We start from the raw sequence: 16,531 nt of genomic DNA on the forward strand, positions 1-16,531 counted from the left end.
GCACTTATGTGATGCATACAGGAACCCCTTGGATATAGAGGTGCTGTGGGGCTCGTCCCCTTCAGCAGGGGCGTGCACAAAGTGTGTGCGCGCCCCTGCTGAAGGGGATGAGCCCCACTCTGTGTGTGTGTGTGTGTGTGTGGCCCCACACCCAAGATACATGGGGGTGGGGGATTTATTCAGTCCTGTGGCTGTGTCCATGCCAGCTGGCAGTCGTGAGAGTTCTGCTCATGCATGTTTCCTGTGAGTCTCAGGTTGCACCTGCATGAGTAGCACAGTGGGAAGTTCCTCCACTATTTTGTGTGAAGACCGTGTGTGCCTCGGTTTCCCCTATGTGCCGTGCTGGGCCCTAGGGGCTGGAAAAGATCAGTTTTCTCTCGCGCAGGCTACCACCCGGGGCAGCTGACCCTGGCTTTCTCAACTTGGGGCCAATCACTGGCGACTCCACAAAGACAATGGCAAAGCCAACCTGCTGGGACATTTCTGATCTAGTAACTAATCCCCAGGGTGACGCCTCCCCTGCATTGCGGGCAGCCAGCTGGAAGAGCGGGGGCCGAGGGTGGACATGCTTGGCTGGGCCCGGAGCTGCCCATAGGTAATAACTGGAGAAATACCAATCTCCTAGAACTGGAAGGGACCTTGAAAGGTCACTGAGTTCAGCCCCCTGCCTTCACCAGCGGGACCAATTTTTGCCCCAGATCCCTAAGTGGCCTCCTCAAGGATTGAACTCACACTCCTGGGTCTAGCAGGCCAATGCTCAAACCACTGAGCTATCCCTCCCCCCCAGCCATGGCCCAGGCTGCAGCTTCCGGCTCTCTGGGCTGACTGAGGACTGGCCATGCTGGGAGCAGCCACCTAATAAACCCGCCTGCCCTTTCCCCGCTGACTGGGAGCCCCAGCAGATGCTGGGGGCAGTGCCCCCCTTGGGGTACACGGCTCCCTCAGGTGCCCGTCTCAGGCGGAGACGCTGGAGGGAGCGAAGGGGCTGGAGGCGCCGAGGTTGGGTCCCAGGAGGTGGTGAAGCCAAGTGGCTTCCCCTGGTGACAGAGCGAGACCCTAATGGGGGCTGCCCGGCTGTGGGACCCCCAGGGACTGTCCCAGAACACCGGCCCTGTGACTCCCTGACCCCGGCGTCTGCTCCCTGGTGCTGGTTCTGCTGCAGCGCGACTCCAGAGCCCCCTGCTCCACCCTCCGGCCCTGTGGGCAAGTGGGTTCTGGCCCGGCTGAGCCCAAAGCGCCACAGACCGGGTCAAAGTCCAGACCCGACCCCACAGGGGCTTGGAGCCCCAGCTGGGGAATGAGCTCTGACTCACCCCCCCCCCAAGCGACCCCCCATCGTGCCTGGTCTGGGGAGCGTCTCAGACAAAGCCCCTGATACCAGGGGTACCCCGTTTGCACATGAATCAAGGCAGTTTGCAAAAAAAGGGAAAAGCCCTGGAACCAAAGCTGGGACCAACGTGTCAGTTTTGAAGTAACAAAGAAAAATCTGGTTAAGGTTTGCAACTCTTTTTTGTTAACAAAAAAAAAAAAGGAAGTTTTTAAAAAACCCAAACCACAAACTTTCAGCCCAAACCACCACCTGGGTTTTTATTTTTACCAGAAAGGGGTTTTGAAAAAAATAAATTCTTTTATTCTTTCATCAACCCCTCCCCCCCCCCCCCCCCGCCGCACATACGCACAAATTGCAGGAAAAATAACTGTAACCAGAACATTTGTGGTTCAGGTTTTTTACGCTCCCCCTCTCCTGACTTTCTCTTGATTTACACCAGAGTGAAGGGGAATTGGACCCTTGACATCAGTGGAGTTACTCCTGATTTACATCAGAGAGGGGAATTGGCCCCATTGTCCCCCCACCCCCCAAGCTACTCCTGATTTACACCAGGGGCCGGGAGAGGAGCCTGGTTCTAGGGCCGTTGGGCCAGCTCGCCACCCGGGACAAACCAGGACGACTCAGGCCTGCGGTTTTGCTCAGTTCCCTTTATTTGCTGCGGCTCCCGGCTGCCAGCCCCACATGCTGGGCCTTGCCGGGCTCATTAACCGGAGCAGAGCCCGGGGCAAAGCCTGCCCGTGCGTGTGCCGCGGCCAGGGGGCGCTGTCATGGCTCTGCCTGCGCAGCTCAATGGGCGACGCCGGCAGGATTCTGGCCCGGCCCCTCTCCCGTTCCCGGCTGCTGCTCCGAGATCAGGGCCATGTAGACCTCAGCCGCGGCAGCTACCAACTGGAAAGACTTGCAGGCCGGTGCCAGCGCCTGGAGCGCCTGCTCCAGGTGCCGGGCGGCCGCAGCCAGGGCATTCCTAGCACGACGCCCCGTGAGGACATCGGGCAGGTGGTCGCCCAGACTTTGCACCATGCCGGTCCCAGAGACGGGGCCATTCTCGGGGGGCCCTGCAGCCGTTTCCCCACTTGGGTCCCCAGGGGTGGCACAAGCGGAAACAGCCCTGGCGATCTCCTCGCTGCTCCGGAGCAGGGCGTCCATCGGCAGGCGCAGCACCGGGGAGGCCTCCGCCTCCCGCAGAGCCGCCTCCAGCCGCTCAGGGAGGCCGGCGTTCTGCAGCAGCACTGCCACCACGGGGCCACCCACGCTGCCGAAGATCCCCATGGTGGCCTGGTGGAAGTCCCGGACGATGGCCCCCTTCTCCTGCAGCGGGGTGTGGGGGGAGGCCATGCGGGCGTACAGGTCACGGCTGGCGTTCTTCCGCACGTGTCTGTCCGTCTGCTCCGCCGCGGCCTGCATCTCCCGCGCTGCCCGCAGCAGGCGCTCCAGGCTCTCCCCCACGCCGACGCTGCCCCCCACCGGTTCCAGCGACACGCTGGTGTCAAGGTGCTGGTTGAGGAGGCCGAGCAGCGCGTGGGTGGCCGAGATGCATCCTTCCAGGGAGTCGAGCAGGGACTGGCTGGCGCGCACGAGCCTCTCTCTTTCGCTCTCTGTGCCGGAGAACAGGGAGAGCATCGCGAGGCTGGGAAACAAAGCGGAGAGCACAGGTGAGAGAGTGAAAGAGTTTCCCCTCCAGGATCCCCAGTGCAAGGCCAAGGGGATGTGCGATGGCACCGATAGGGAACCCCTACGAAATGGAGTAGAGGGAACGTTGTTTCACAACAACCCTGAGATTTGCCTGTGGAACTCACTGCCTCATGATCTTGCTGATGCTGAGAGCCTAGCAAGACCCAGAAAGGGATCTGACATTTATATGGCTGTAACCCTTCTGCCCCTCTGAGTTGGCAGCAACAAGGGCCGGGTTCAGTATCCAGGGGTTCCGTTTCAATAACACAATGCAAAACCGGCTCGAGCCCCCACCCAGTGACCTGGGACAATTACCTACCACCCCCCCGGGCGCCTCCAGGAGGCAATACTTCCCCACTCGCAAGCACGAGTTGGAGAGACACCACAAACAGGACTATACACAAACCAGAAGCAAAAACCCACCTCCAAGTACATTTGGCACTGTCCTTAGGGTCTTAAGTCCAATCACCCCAAAGTCCAACAACCCAAAAGTCTCAGTCTCTGGTCACTGCCACCCCAGAGTACAAAAGTTTATCTGCAGAGTTCCCCCCCCCCCGGTGGAAATGGGGGGGTCACACACACAGGGTGCTAGGGACACCTTACATGGGCCAGGGCCGACTGCCCCGCTTCTCCGTGGAGTTCTGCTGCAGCCTTCACCACGACTGGCTCCACGCCACCAGCTGTGCCACTCCTCCAGCAGACCCGTGAACCACGTCAGCCATCCCCACAAACCGCTCCACACTGCTCACTGTTCCATGGGCTGCTCCAACGTGCTGCAGACTGCTCCGCTCTGCCAGCTGCTTGGTGATAGATCTTCAGGCTCTCCCACTACTTAACACAGCACTCAGTGATTTCAGCTCTTAGTGATTTCAACTTGTAGTAGGAGAGCCCCAGTGCCCAACGTGAATTCAGGTCAGCAACCTCTAGATGGACTCCTAAAGGATACAAAATCAGCTCTGCTCTTTAACAGTGGAGAGAGGAGGCTGTGCAATTGGTGTTCCAGGCCCTCAAAAGGGGCCCATACCATCAGGTACACACACCAGTCCCCACCCTCTCTCCCTTCACTGGGTTTTGGAACCCATGTCCCTTGTCTAGCAAGTACTATTTAATGTAGGTTGAGTCATTTCTGTCATAAAGCAGTCTCATAGTTCCTCATTCACATAATTAAGGTAACAGCCCCTTTTTTTCCTTCGTGCCCCAATAACAAAGAAATTGGGGATTCCACAGTGTGAAAATAACCATCCCATGCTGCTGTGTGTTATGCTAAGTGGAGTGGGTTTTCCAATGCAAATGCACATTCCTAAAATTCCTTTGCCCACTCCTCATAATGTACCACCAGATGTCAGGGTAGATCTCATCCTGACTCTGCTTACATCCTCCCCCCAGCCGAGAATTTGTCGTCCCGACAAATCACATTCCCTACTATACCAACTTACTGGTCCCCTCCAAAGGGCCTCAGATAGCCCACTTTAGCTTTCACAAACCTGTGTGCTAAATGTATTGGCTCCTCACTAATCACCCCAGGTGCATCGTAAGTTAGCCGTTTCACTGGTCTTATAACCCTGTCTCGCCTATGGAGAATCTCTGTTGCTGTGGTAGGGGGGACATCCTCTTGAGTGACGGATGGGGAGGTTTCCTGTGAGTTCCCCTCGGATGCTGGCATAGGCCCCTGCATTTCTAGTTCTAACCGTGGAGGATCGAAGGTGCTTGGGACATCTTCCATCTGTATGTCGCCACTGTCCAATAATCTGTGTAAGTCATTACACGGGGGTTCCACCAGTGGCTCAGGAGTGTCAGGAATGGGCCTAAATACTTCTGCCATAGGGTTTAGGGCGGAAGAGGAGGTAGTCTCTTTTGATTCAGCTGATCGAGACTGCAATCTTGTCTTCATCCTAGGATACACCATGGTTGTGTCTTCCTCCTCAGACTCACTCTCAGATGTGCTGAGTAGGGGTAGGTTAGCTGCAGGAGGCTGGCTGTCCATGTTGGGAAGTGGCTTTGGTACAGCACCTTCGTTCTGCCCAATTGCCCTGTTGTGGCCCATCTCATAAGGGCTGCCTACCAATTCCCCCACCGGGAGCAAAAGGTTTCTATGCACGGTCTTTGTCTTCCCTGGACCCTCTTCAGGTTTGATCTTGTAGACCGGCAGGTCTCCTAGCTTTTCCATCACCAAGTAAGGTATTGCTTTCCATCTGTCAGCTATCTTGTGTTTGCCAGCAATACCCAAATTTCGCAGCAGGACTCTGTCCCCTGGCTGGAGCTCTTGCAGACGTACTCTAGAATCATATCGATGTTTGTTGCGGTCTGCATTCTTCCGAGCTGCAGATGTAGCTAAGTGGTAGGCATCCCGCAGCTTTTCTCGTAGTCGGGATACATATTGCTGATGGGTTTCATAGCTATCGCCATCCTCTGATACACCAAAGCACAGGTCTATGGGTAATCTTGGTTCTCGCCCAAACATCAAGAGATATGGGGTGACTCCCGTAGCATCGTTCTTGGTGGCGTTGTAGGCGTGCACCAGAAATGCAACATGTTGGCTCCAGGTTGCCTTCTGCTCTGGCCGCAAAGTCCCTAACATATCTAACAGGGTTCGGTTGAACCTCTCTGCTGAGGGTCACCCTGCGGGTGATAAGGCGTTGTCCTCGACTTTTTAATTCCTGCTATCCTCAGCACCTCCTTCAGAAGGTGACTCTCAAAGTCTCGTCCCTGATCCGAGTGTATCCGGGCTGGGAATCCATAAACTGAGAAATATTTTTCCCATAGTACTCGAGCGACAGTGGTGGCCTTCTGATCACGTGTGGGATATTCCTGCGCATATCGCGTGTAATGGTCGGTCACTACTAGAATGTTCCCAATATTCCTCTTGTCCACTTCTAAAGACAAGAAATCAATGCATACCAGCTCCAGAGGTTTATTGCTGGTGATGTTCTTCAGATATGCAGCCCTCGTGGGCAGAGTTTTCCTTTGAGCACATCGAGCGCAGGTCTCACATTTTCTGCAAACATCTTCAGCCATCCGGGGCCAATAGAACCTACTGCGGGTAAGTTCCAGGGTCCTCTCCATCCCTAAATGTCCAAAGTCATCATGCAGGGCCCTCATGGCCAGGCCTCTGTACTCTTTCGGCAGCACTAGTTGGTTCCGTTGCCTTTGTAGAGGATCTGTGATCACACGGTGTAGCACTCCCTGAATCAGTTTTAGCTTGGTCCATTCTCTCAACAGTAGTTTGCCCTCTGGGGTAGGTGGAACAACCGCAGCTGGGCCTCTCCCCTCCCTTTTGGCAAGTAGTGTATCACGAATGTCAATATCTTGCAGCTGGGCTTCCTGCCAGTCAGCCGCATTGAGCACGGGCAAAGGAGATTGGTCCAAAGCAATATAGTTCACTGAAGCAGAAGGCACACATTCAGGGGGCAGGCCCAAAGCTTCAGCAACGCATCCATGAAGGCTCTCATGGGCCTCCGGCTCTCGGCGACTCACGCTGCAAATAGCTCTCACTCCATCCGTGGGTATCACAGCAACTCCTGGTGCTTGTGGACGCCTGGACAATGCATCTGCATCTACATTGCTTCTCCCTGATCGGTATTGAATGCTGAAGTCATAGCTAGCCAAAGCGGCCACCCATCTTTGCCCTGTAGCATCCAGTTTAGCACTTGTTAATACATAAGTCAGTGGGTTGTTGTCTGTCCACACCTGGAACTGACCACCATACAAGTAGTCTCGAAATTTCTCAGTGATGGCCCATTTCAAGGCCAAGAACTCCAGCTTGTGAGTGGGATAGCGTGTTTCACTATCAGACAGTCCTCGGCTGGCAAAGGCTACAGGTTTACGCTTGCCTTCCACCTCCTGGTACAGTACTGCTCCAAGACCCTCCAAACTGGCATCAGTATGCAGGATGAATGGCTTGCTTGGGTCAGCAAAGACTAGGACAGGGGCATGAGTTAGGCAAGTAATGATTTCTCGAAAAGCCTTTTCACATCTCTCATCCCACCGGGGCCCAAAGGGTTCGAAGGGGCCATAGCATCTGTGCACAGAAGGCCCTTTATTCTTGGTCTTAGATTTGTTCTTGCTGGACTGATATCCCCTGGTAAGATCATTGAGGGGTTTTACAATTGTAGCATAGTTTTTCACAAATCTACGGTAGTAGCCACTAAACCCAAGGAAAGTCTTGAGTTCTCTGTAGTTGCTTGGACGTGGCCATGTCGTGAGTGCTTCTATTTTATCAGGATCAGTACTCACACCCTCTTGGGACACGATGTGGCCCACATACTTCACCGAGGTCCTGCAGAACTGGCATTTGTCAATTGAAAGCTTCAAACCATAATCCTCCAACCTATCAAGCACTTTAAGAAGTCTTTCTTCATGCTCTTCCAAAGTTCTTCCAAACACAATCAAGTCATCCAAATAAACTAACACTTGCAGTAAATTCATGTCTCCCACAACTTTCTCCATAAGACGCTGAAATGTGGCAGGTGCTCCAGAAATCCCCTGGGGCATGCGTTCGGACTGATAAAACCCTAATGGGCAGATGAAGGCTGTCTTCTCCTTATCTTCTTCACCCAGAGGGATCTGGGAGTATCCACTCCGAAGATCCAACACAGAGAACCACTGGCTTCCCAGCAAACAGTCTAAGGCATCTTGGACTCGAGGCATTGTGTACTGGTCAACCACAGTACGGCGGTTCAGGGTGCGGTAGTCAATACACATCCGGATTTTCCCATTCTTTTTACGGACCACCACAATGGGTGAGGCGTATGAGCTGCGGGACTCTGTAATGATGCCATTTGCAGCCAGCTCTTGAAGATGTTGTTGCACATCTTCCATCTCGGAGAGAGCAAGCCTCCTAGATCTCTCTCTGAAAGGTCGGGAGTCATGTAGTCTGATGTTGTGCTCTACTCCTTTTGCACATCCCACATCCCACTCATGCAATGAGAACAGCTTGGGTCTTTCACAAAGTTTCCTCCTCAGGCAATCTTTCCACTCCTCCGACAATGGTGAATCTCCAAAGTCAAACTTTGCTGGGTCTATTGTCGGAACTTGAGTCTTGCACTGGGGTTTCACAATTGATTCAGGCTCGAAGAGGTCTGCTATCTTTTGTCCTTGCTTCACAACAACATCTCGACTTGTTTCATTAGCAATCAGTATAGTCACCTTTTCTTGGGCTTCAGCAGGTAGGGTTATGACTCCACTGGGGACCAGCACTCCTTCCGGGAGCTCTCCTTCAACTGGCTGCTCTATCATTGCTAATGCCCCTTTACTGCCTTTCAGCCTGGTACTCATGACAAGCACCTCTTGCTCTGTCCTTGCAGGTACTACTAAGGGGGTTGTGCCCATGTACTTCAGTGCCCCAATCGGTAGCTCCGATGTCTCCTTTTTAGCACTCTCAATCTTCCTATAGGCTTCAGCACAAAGCGTATGGATCATCAGGGTACTCAGGTACTGGTCCCCAGCCCGTCGTCTGCAGTAATCCGCGAGCACCTTGAAGAGACTGGAGTTGGTCCCTATCAGCACAGACACATCAGAGGTCCCTTTAGGGTCAGGGCATATTAAGGCAGCTGTGTCTACCTCTTCCCTTACCCCAGCAACCTCCTCTGGGAATTCCAGGTGCACTATGACATACCCTTGATAGGGGTATTCATCCATGCTGAGGCCACACAGACCAATGCCAGTCAGTGGCTGTATAGGCAGGTGCCTAAGCATCTGTTGGTAGAATGACTGAAATATAATAGTCACTTGAGATCCAGTGTCAAGCACGGCTTTACACTCCGCCCCTTCAATCCTCACCATGACCTCTGCTCGCGGCCCTATCAGTCCTGCGGGGATCCCAGCTGGACGGTCTCTTCTGGGGGAATCTTCAAATCCTGTAGGCCTGGGTGGTCCCCATCCCCAGACCTTCTGACAGCTACTGGATCTCTCCCAACTGATCCTCAGCTTTCCATACACTAAGGAGGGGTTCTCTTCCTTATGGCAGTTAGCAGCACTGTGCCCATCCTGACCACACCAATAGCAAAAGAATTGTCCTTTCCCCCTTCGCCGGGATGGAACAGTGGCTCTAGATACTGACTTCTCCATTGTCACAGTCTGAGGCTCCTTATTCCTGGAAATCTTAGCTCGGTCAATGGTGCTTTGCAGCTCAGCTATCCGTTCCGTCAGGACCTGCATTTGTTGGGCAAGTTCCTCTGTGGTGCTCACCATCAGTACACTGGCCATCTGCAGTGGCGTTGTGCTGGCTGGTTCCAATGTTTGGGCTTCCCAACACTCGCTGGCAGCCTGCCTTTCTTCCTCTTCGCTGACCTCCTTTATCAGCTGGGAGTAACTTGGGGGGTGATCCTGCCATTCTCTTAGTCGGAGATGAAGTAGAATCGGGTTCTGATACTGAGTCCCTCTTACAACTTGAGCCAGTCTGGTCTGATCCATCTGCTCAGCAGTCACTGCTCCCCTCATAACAGCTCTCTGAAGTAGTCTCTCCAGCCTCTGTATATAGGCTGAAATTTTCTCACCCCTTTCCTGTCGGGAATCAAGGAATTTACAGTAACTGTCTTCAGGGCTCTCTACGCTCCCAAAGGTATTATCAAGGGCCTCCAGGCAGTCCTTCACACTGACCTCAGGGTCAATGAGCTTCAGGGTACGAAGTACATCTAATGCTGGGCCACTAAGGCTCTCTATTAGACATCTTCGCTTTTCTACATCAGGTACGGCCCACTCCCGCACCATTTCAGTGGTATGCTCCAACCAGGGTTCAAACTCCTCTTCCCCAGCAAATAACCTTAACTTACGACAAGAGTTTGACGTAGCATAGGCCAACACAATCTTTTCCAATATATGCCCCAGTGCTTGTGCCCAATCATTGGCTGAGGCTGCCGCCCCTGAGCTAGAAGCTGCAGGACTGGGGCCCAACAAACCCGACATATTAGCCATTATACAAACAGTAATTCCCTCAAAATATAAAGACAATTGTTTCCCAATACAGTGGAACACTCAACAGGTGCTTGCGAGGGGTACTGACCCAGGGATCCTGGACGAGCCCCCAAAAATGTAACCCTTCTGCCCCTCTGAGTTGGCAGCAACAAGGGCCAGGTTCAGTATCCAGGGGTTCCGTTTCAATAACACAATGCAAAACCGGCTCGAGCCCCCACCCAGTGACCTGGGACAATTACCTACCACCCCCCCGGGCGCCTCCAGGAGGCAATACTTCCCCACTCGCAAGCACGAAGTCTGAGTGTAGCAAAATCCTTTTAATAAAGGAAGGAAACAATGTGGCATCACGTTGGAGAGACACCACAAACAGGACTATACACAAACCAGAAGCAAAAACCCACCTCCAAGTACATTTGGCACTGTCCTTAGGGTCTTAAGTCCAATCACCCCAAAGTCCAACAACCCAAAAGTCTCAGTCTCTGGTCAGTGCCACCCCAGAGTACAATAGTTTATCTGCAGAGTTCCCCCCCCCCCGGTGGAAATGGGGGGGGTCGCACACACAGGGTGCTAGGGACACCTTACATGGGCCAGGGCCGACTGCCCCGCTTCTCCGTGGAGTTCTGCTGCAGCCTTCACCACGACTGGCTCCACGCCACCAGCTGTGCCGCTCCTCCAGCAGACCCGTGAACCACGTCAGCCGTCCCCCACAAACCACTCCACGGGCTGCTCCAACGTGCTGCAGACTGCTCCGCTCTGCCAGCTGCTTGGTGATAGATCTTCAGGCTCTCCCACTACTTAACACAGCACTCAGTGATTTCAGCTCTTAGTGATTTCAACTTGTAGTAGGAGAGCCCCAGTGCCATATGGCCCAACGTGAATTCAGGTCAGCAACCTCTAGATGGACTCCTAAAGGATACAAAATCAGCTCTGCTCTTTAACAGTGGAGAGAGGAGGATGTGCAATTGGTGTTCCAGGCCCTCAAAAGGAGCCCATACCATCAGGTACACACACCAGTCCCCAGCCTCTCTCTCTTCACTGGGTTTTGGAACCCATGTCCCTTGTCTAGCAAGTACTATTTAATGTAGGTTGAGTCATTTCTGTCATAAAGCAGTCTCATAGTTCCTCATTCACATAATTAAGGTAACAGCCCCTTTTTTTCCTTCCTGCCCCAATAACAAAGAAATTGGGGATTCCACAGTGTGAAAATAACCATCCCATGCTGCTGTGTGTTATGCTAAGTGGAGTGGGTTTTCCAATGCAAATGCACATTCCTAAAATTCCTTTGCCCACTCCTCATAATGTACCACCAGATGTCAGGGTAGATCTCATCCTGACTCTGCTTACATCGCTAATGAGAGGAGCAGAATGACATTAGAAAAGATTTTTTTTTAAGTTTAATAAGATTAAACACTCTCCTGCTCCAGGGCATGACTCTCTAACTAACGGCTGTCAGGCAGGAACTGTCCCTGCCGGCAGTGGTGACGTATAGAGGCGCTGCTCTGCTAGATGGGGCGTGCAAAGCACGTCAGTCCGTTACGCACTTCACAGTTGCTGTGGGCCCCAAGAGAGCGACACTGCGAACCGGAGGCAGCGCGCCACTGGGGTGGAGCCAGGGGACAGGGTGTGTGGAAGCGATGGGGGAGTCTCTGGTACATTGACACTGGAATAAAAGCTCCCTGGAATGGCGGCGTCTGGTCTGACCCAGGCTGGGGGGCTAAAATTTGCCATGTAGACATCTGGGTTCAGGCTGGAGGCCAGGCTCTGGGAGCGTCCCCCCAGGGACAATCCCACCACCTGTGCGCCAGTCCAAGCCTGCACGTCCACACTGCCAGTTTGCAGCCCGGCAGGCCAGCCACGGTGTTTAATTGCAGTGCAGAGATACCCTGAAGGACTCATTGCACCCAGGGGCCGGGGGCTGGCTGGGGGTTCCAGCTCCTGGTAGGGCTGCCCCCGGAAATGTTCCCCGGGGTCCCCAGCAGCTGGATGCGGGGCTGTGGATCAGTGGTGACGCTGGGGGGAAGTGATCTGCACCCGCTGAAGATCATTTCGAAAACTATGAAGTCAGCATTTCTGAAACTGGGGGTCCTCACCCAGAAGGGGGTGCGTGCGATGTTATTGTGGGGGGGGGGGGCGGAGCGGCCCGGGTGGTGGATCTAGGGGCACCGTATTTCGAGGAGGAGCCCTCTGCAGCCAGCTCGGATTTCGGGAGGGGGGGAAAGGGGCGGGCCGGCTCTCCGCAGCCGGCTCGGACCGGGGGGGGCGGGGTCCCGGCTGCTGCTCCCGCTGGCTGGACCCAGAGGGGCCGGGACCGGAGCTCTCACCTGTCTCCGCTCGGCGCGGCTGCGGGCGAGGGGGCGGCGCTGTCTCTCCGCGGCTCCTTATAAAGCCCCCGGTGGGGCGAAGAGTGAAAGTTGGCCCCAGGCGAGCGGCGCGGGAGCAGGTCCCGGGCAGGTCCCGGGCGGGGCTCGCTGGCTCCCGGCTTGAGCAGATCGCGGCTCTTTCCAGCCCCTCCTGACCGAGGAGAAACCCGGGACCTGGAAACCAGCCAGACTCGAGTTCCTGGAAAACACGCGGGGAAATGGAAACCAGGAGGCCGCCCCAGCACCCAGCGCCCCCCGCCCCCGGGCTGCCTTAGTGCCCCGCAGCATTTCCACCCTCCAGCAGCCTCCCGCCGCCCCCTTCCCCGGGCAGCTGGAGCGGGGTCCCCGGGTCAGCGCCCCCCCGCAATCGGAGCCTGGGTTCCGCAGTTAGGAGTTAGGTGCTTATGAACAAGCCCATCCCCCCCCCAACCCACCCCCCGCCTCCTTAGGCCCCTGAAGCCCCTCAGGAAGCCGGACCTTGTCTCCACCAGCAGCCAGTGCGGCCAAGGGACAGCGCCGAGCTCTCCCCAGCCTGGCCACGGGCTGGGCAGTGGCTGGCAGTTGTGCTGCTGGGGCTGCCGTCGGGGCATCCTCAGCTGCAAGCAGCAGAGGGGTGAGGTGAAGCCGGCCCTGCCTGGAAAGGCGAGTCCCTGCTCCAAAGGGATCCTCCCCGGAGAGCCCAGGCTGCCGCCCGCGGAGCTGAGCCGAGCTCTGCCCAGGCCAACGGCCCCGCAGCTTCCCACACGCCCGGCGAGCAGGTAACTCGCCCCGTCGGACGGGGCAGAGGCGGCACAAATGGGAGCAGGGGTCGTGCGGTGGGAGCCCCCCGGATCGCCGGGCGAACTGGGCTCCTCCAGGAACGGGGGTTTCCCGCAGCCCCCGGCAAGGTGCCAATCTAGGAACAAAGAATATCAGTCAGCCTTAGGCTTGGGGGGGGACAGTTGCTGTGATGGGGGGGAGCTGCCTGTTGTGAGATGCTCCCTCTGGGTGCTGCCCCGGCGCTGCAGATCGCTGACCCAGCAGACCCCAGGAGAACCCCCAATGACACAGACTCTAGTAAGGTACGAAGGCAGCCGGCCAGGTTATTGTGGAAGAGAAACACAGTCTCCAGCTCCCTGGCATAGAAGCCCAAGGTGCTGCTGAGGTGCGGCTCTGGCTAGTACATTTCAACAAGGCGAGAACCCTGCAGGAGATCAGGGAGGACTGCGTAGAGAACCTGAGACAAACAGGTGAGGCCTCCCCACGGGTTTTCCTGCTCTCCAGCTGGGAACTGACTAAGTACGATTTCCAGCTCCTGCAGGAGACCCTGGAGAATGAGCTGGATGAGCAGAAGAGACACATTTTCATCCTGGCCCTGCCCAACATCTCAGCAAAGATCCTGGAGAAGAAAAAGGCCGAACTGCAGGAGCATATTTGGGAAGTGGCCCTAATATCATGTGCTATTGGTGCTCTTCCTGTTCCAGGCCTCTCTCTCATCTGTGATGTAGCCATCTTGGTTGTTCACATGGAGCGTTACTGCCTGGCCTTTGGCTTGGATGAAGAGTCTCTCACTAGACTGGCTCAGCAGGTTGACAAGCCTGTTGCAGAGCTGAAATCTGCTATCAAAAAGTCTCCGCTGGCCTCAGCCATAACAAAAGGGTTTGTACTGTCTCTGCTTTCCAGATCTCTATGTGGAGCACTGATGGTGGTAGAATTGATTCTGAATTTTGTACCAGTCATTGGCTCCCTAGCAGGGGGAGGGATTTCTTTTGTGACCACGCGCTACCTGCTGCGGAGCTTTCTGGATGACGCTGCGGAAGATGCTCAGAATATTCTGACCAAGGCTCTTGAACGCAGAGCTGAAGAGTCCATATAACAGCACCAAGACCGCCTATGCCTGCCCATAGAAAACCAGACACACCTGGCCCAGCCCTGCCAGAATCTCTAGACATGGGTGAGCCCAGCAAAAACAAAACAACACCCTAAACTGACAAACAGCAGAGAGACCGACCAAATCAGATCAGACAGGATTCTGGTGAATCAAAAGCTTGTCCCTTCCACCAACACTATGTCAGGTTAGATAGTTTTGCCTGAAAATAAACTAGCTGGGATGGAGCTGGTCTCTAAACCAGTCTATGAATCCAGGAGAAATGTTCTGGGAAGAAGACGATGCTCCAGTATCTCTGCTTGGCTCACTCTCCCTGGCCCCATGTGAAACAGAATCTGTAAACCCAACAGTTTCTATGCAAAAGAATAAATGGACACAAATCTGACATCAGGAATCGCAACAATCAAAAACCAGTTGGAGAACACTTCGATCTCCCTGGTCACTCACTAACAGACTTAAAAGTGGCAATTCTTTAACAAAAAACCTTCAAAAACAGACTCCAACGTGAAACTGCAGAACTGGAATTAATTTGCAAACTGGACACCATCAAATTAGGCCTGAATAAAGACTGGGAGTGGATGGGTCATTACAAAACCTAAAACTAATTTCCCCCTAGGGTTACTCACACCTTCTTGTCAACTGTTTGAAGTGGGCCACTCTCATTACCACTAAAAAGTGATCTTTCCTCCCTTGGTATCCTGCTGTTAATTGAATTGTCTCGTTAGACTGACCTCACACTTGGTAAGGCAACTCCCATCTTTTCATGGATTTATACCTGCTCCTGTATTTTCCACTCCATGCATCTGATGAAGTGGGTTCTGGCCCACGAAACCTTATGCCCAAATCAATGTGTTAGTCTCTAAGGTGCCACAGGGACTCCTCATTGTTTTTCCTGTGAAGTCTGGTACAACTGCGTCCTCAGGGCTAGATCCATGAAAAGGAGTTAGGTGCCTAACTGTCGTTTTAACCCCCCAAGTCCAGCATGGGGCACCCGGGCATTCAGAAAACCACCGCTCAGCTGCCACCTAACCCTGTGGGTTTCTAAAGTCGCTCGACAGCTACATTTCCACCAGTAAAGCCCCAAGCTGCCTACGTTTCTGCCAGTGAGCAGGGGCACAGCCGCATCGGTCTAGGCACCAGGGAACCTGCCTCACGCCGACACCCCAGAAGGTTCCATTCCCTCGTCTGTCTGGCCTGCAGGGCCTGATCCAGGAGTGTTCTCAGGACACACCTAACCCCCCACAAAATGGATGGAGGGGGAGGTGGTTGTCAGGATTCAGGACCTGCCACAGAGCAAGTCTCATGGTAACACAATGAGCACAGTCAGCCAGTAGCAGGCTGCCGAAATGGCTCCACAGCATGATTGGCTGGAAGAGTCAACAGAGCAACTTCAGTCCAGCAACAGCAGGAGGTCAGCAGCTGCTCAGAGTGTTCAGAGATGGCTCCTGCTCATTCCAAGCCTTGCTCCTGTCTGTTCCAGCCTTGCTCCTGCCTTGGACCCAGCCTTGCCTCACGCCAGGTAACCTGGTTCTGACCCTCGGCTCCAATTCCTGACTCTTGCCCTGAGCCTGGGCTCTGATTCCTGGCTACTGATGCCTGCTCCAACCATTGGACCTGATCCTGCTCTAACTGCTAGGCATGGCCACCCATGTCCCAGTCACTGACAGTGGCGGTGCCTCTCTAATAGACTGGACTGTTCCAACAAGTTTAAAGAGCATCATAGAATGTGGCGAGACTTTGTATAAAACTCCATTTGAAAGATAAACTGGACATTTCAGCAGCCAGCAAAGGGCCGAGGGCAAACAGCAGCTTGGCCAGCATAGGATGCAATGGTGATCGGAGTGCATTGCAAGAGGGGCCCTTGGAAAGCAATCTGTGAAAGGAGGTTGCTGAGTGGAGCTGAGCAGCAGGTGTTCACTGGCTGTCCCGAGATGGTCGTACTCCTGGCTATGGCCTAACTTGTCCTACACAACCTGGTGTCACACCAGGAGTTTTGCACAAAAGAGACTGGAATTTTCAAGACCCCCATGTAAGAACTCACAAGACATGCCTGAGGCTGGGTGGCGAGAAGGATACAAGTCTCATTTTGGTTGGACATTTCCAGCCTTCATCACAAGCATAGGCCACCGTTTGATTGGTCCATGCCAGCTTCTCCTAGAGAAAGAACCAAGTTGAACTCACAGCAGAAAGGGGATAAAATGGCCTGTCTCCTTCAGCACCTCACTTCCTGAAAGCCAAGAAAGGGAGAAGACTGGAATTTTGAGTTGGCCATTTGGGAATCCTCACTCCTGGTGACATTAAGGACCCCTCAGTTAGGTACCTTTAACTCTCTCTCTCTCGCTCTCTCTTTTCCAGAGTTATAGCTTGTGCCCTTGTTTTGATAAAGTTTGT

General features: G+C 54.3%; 2 protein-coding genes across 2 annotated transcripts; one reads left to right on the top strand and one right to left on the bottom strand.

Moving 5' to 3' along the window:
- Positions 1–1,961: 1,961 nt before the first annotated feature.
- Positions 1,962–3,668, bottom strand: LOC123351854. Its single transcript, XM_044991528.1, has 2 exons — positions 3,605–3,668; positions 1,962–2,957 (listed from the first exon to the last, which is right to left on the bottom strand). Exon 2 carries the CDS (start codon positions 2,948–2,950, stop codon positions 2,117–2,119), a length of 834 nt encoding a protein of 277 aa, XP_044847463.1. The 5' UTR covers positions 2,951–2,957; positions 3,605–3,668; the 3' UTR covers positions 1,962–2,116.
- An 8,201-nt stretch (positions 3,669–11,869) lies between these two features.
- LOC123352008 (interferon-inducible GTPase 5-like) lies at positions 11,870–14,452 on the top strand. Its single transcript, XM_044991691.1, has 3 exons — positions 11,870–12,013; positions 12,419–12,659; positions 13,398–14,452. Exons 1-3 carry the CDS (start codon positions 11,870–11,872, stop codon positions 14,126–14,128), a joined length of 1,116 nt encoding a protein of 371 aa, XP_044847626.1. The 3' UTR covers positions 14,129–14,452.
- Positions 14,453–16,531: the final 2,079 nt, after the last annotated feature.

The sequence above is a fragment of the Mauremys mutica genome, chromosome 17, assembly GCF_020497125.1.
Source record: "Mauremys mutica isolate MM-2020 ecotype Southern chromosome 17, ASM2049712v1, whole genome shotgun sequence".
Lineage (NCBI taxonomy): Eukaryota > Metazoa > Chordata > Testudines > Geoemydidae > Mauremys > Mauremys mutica.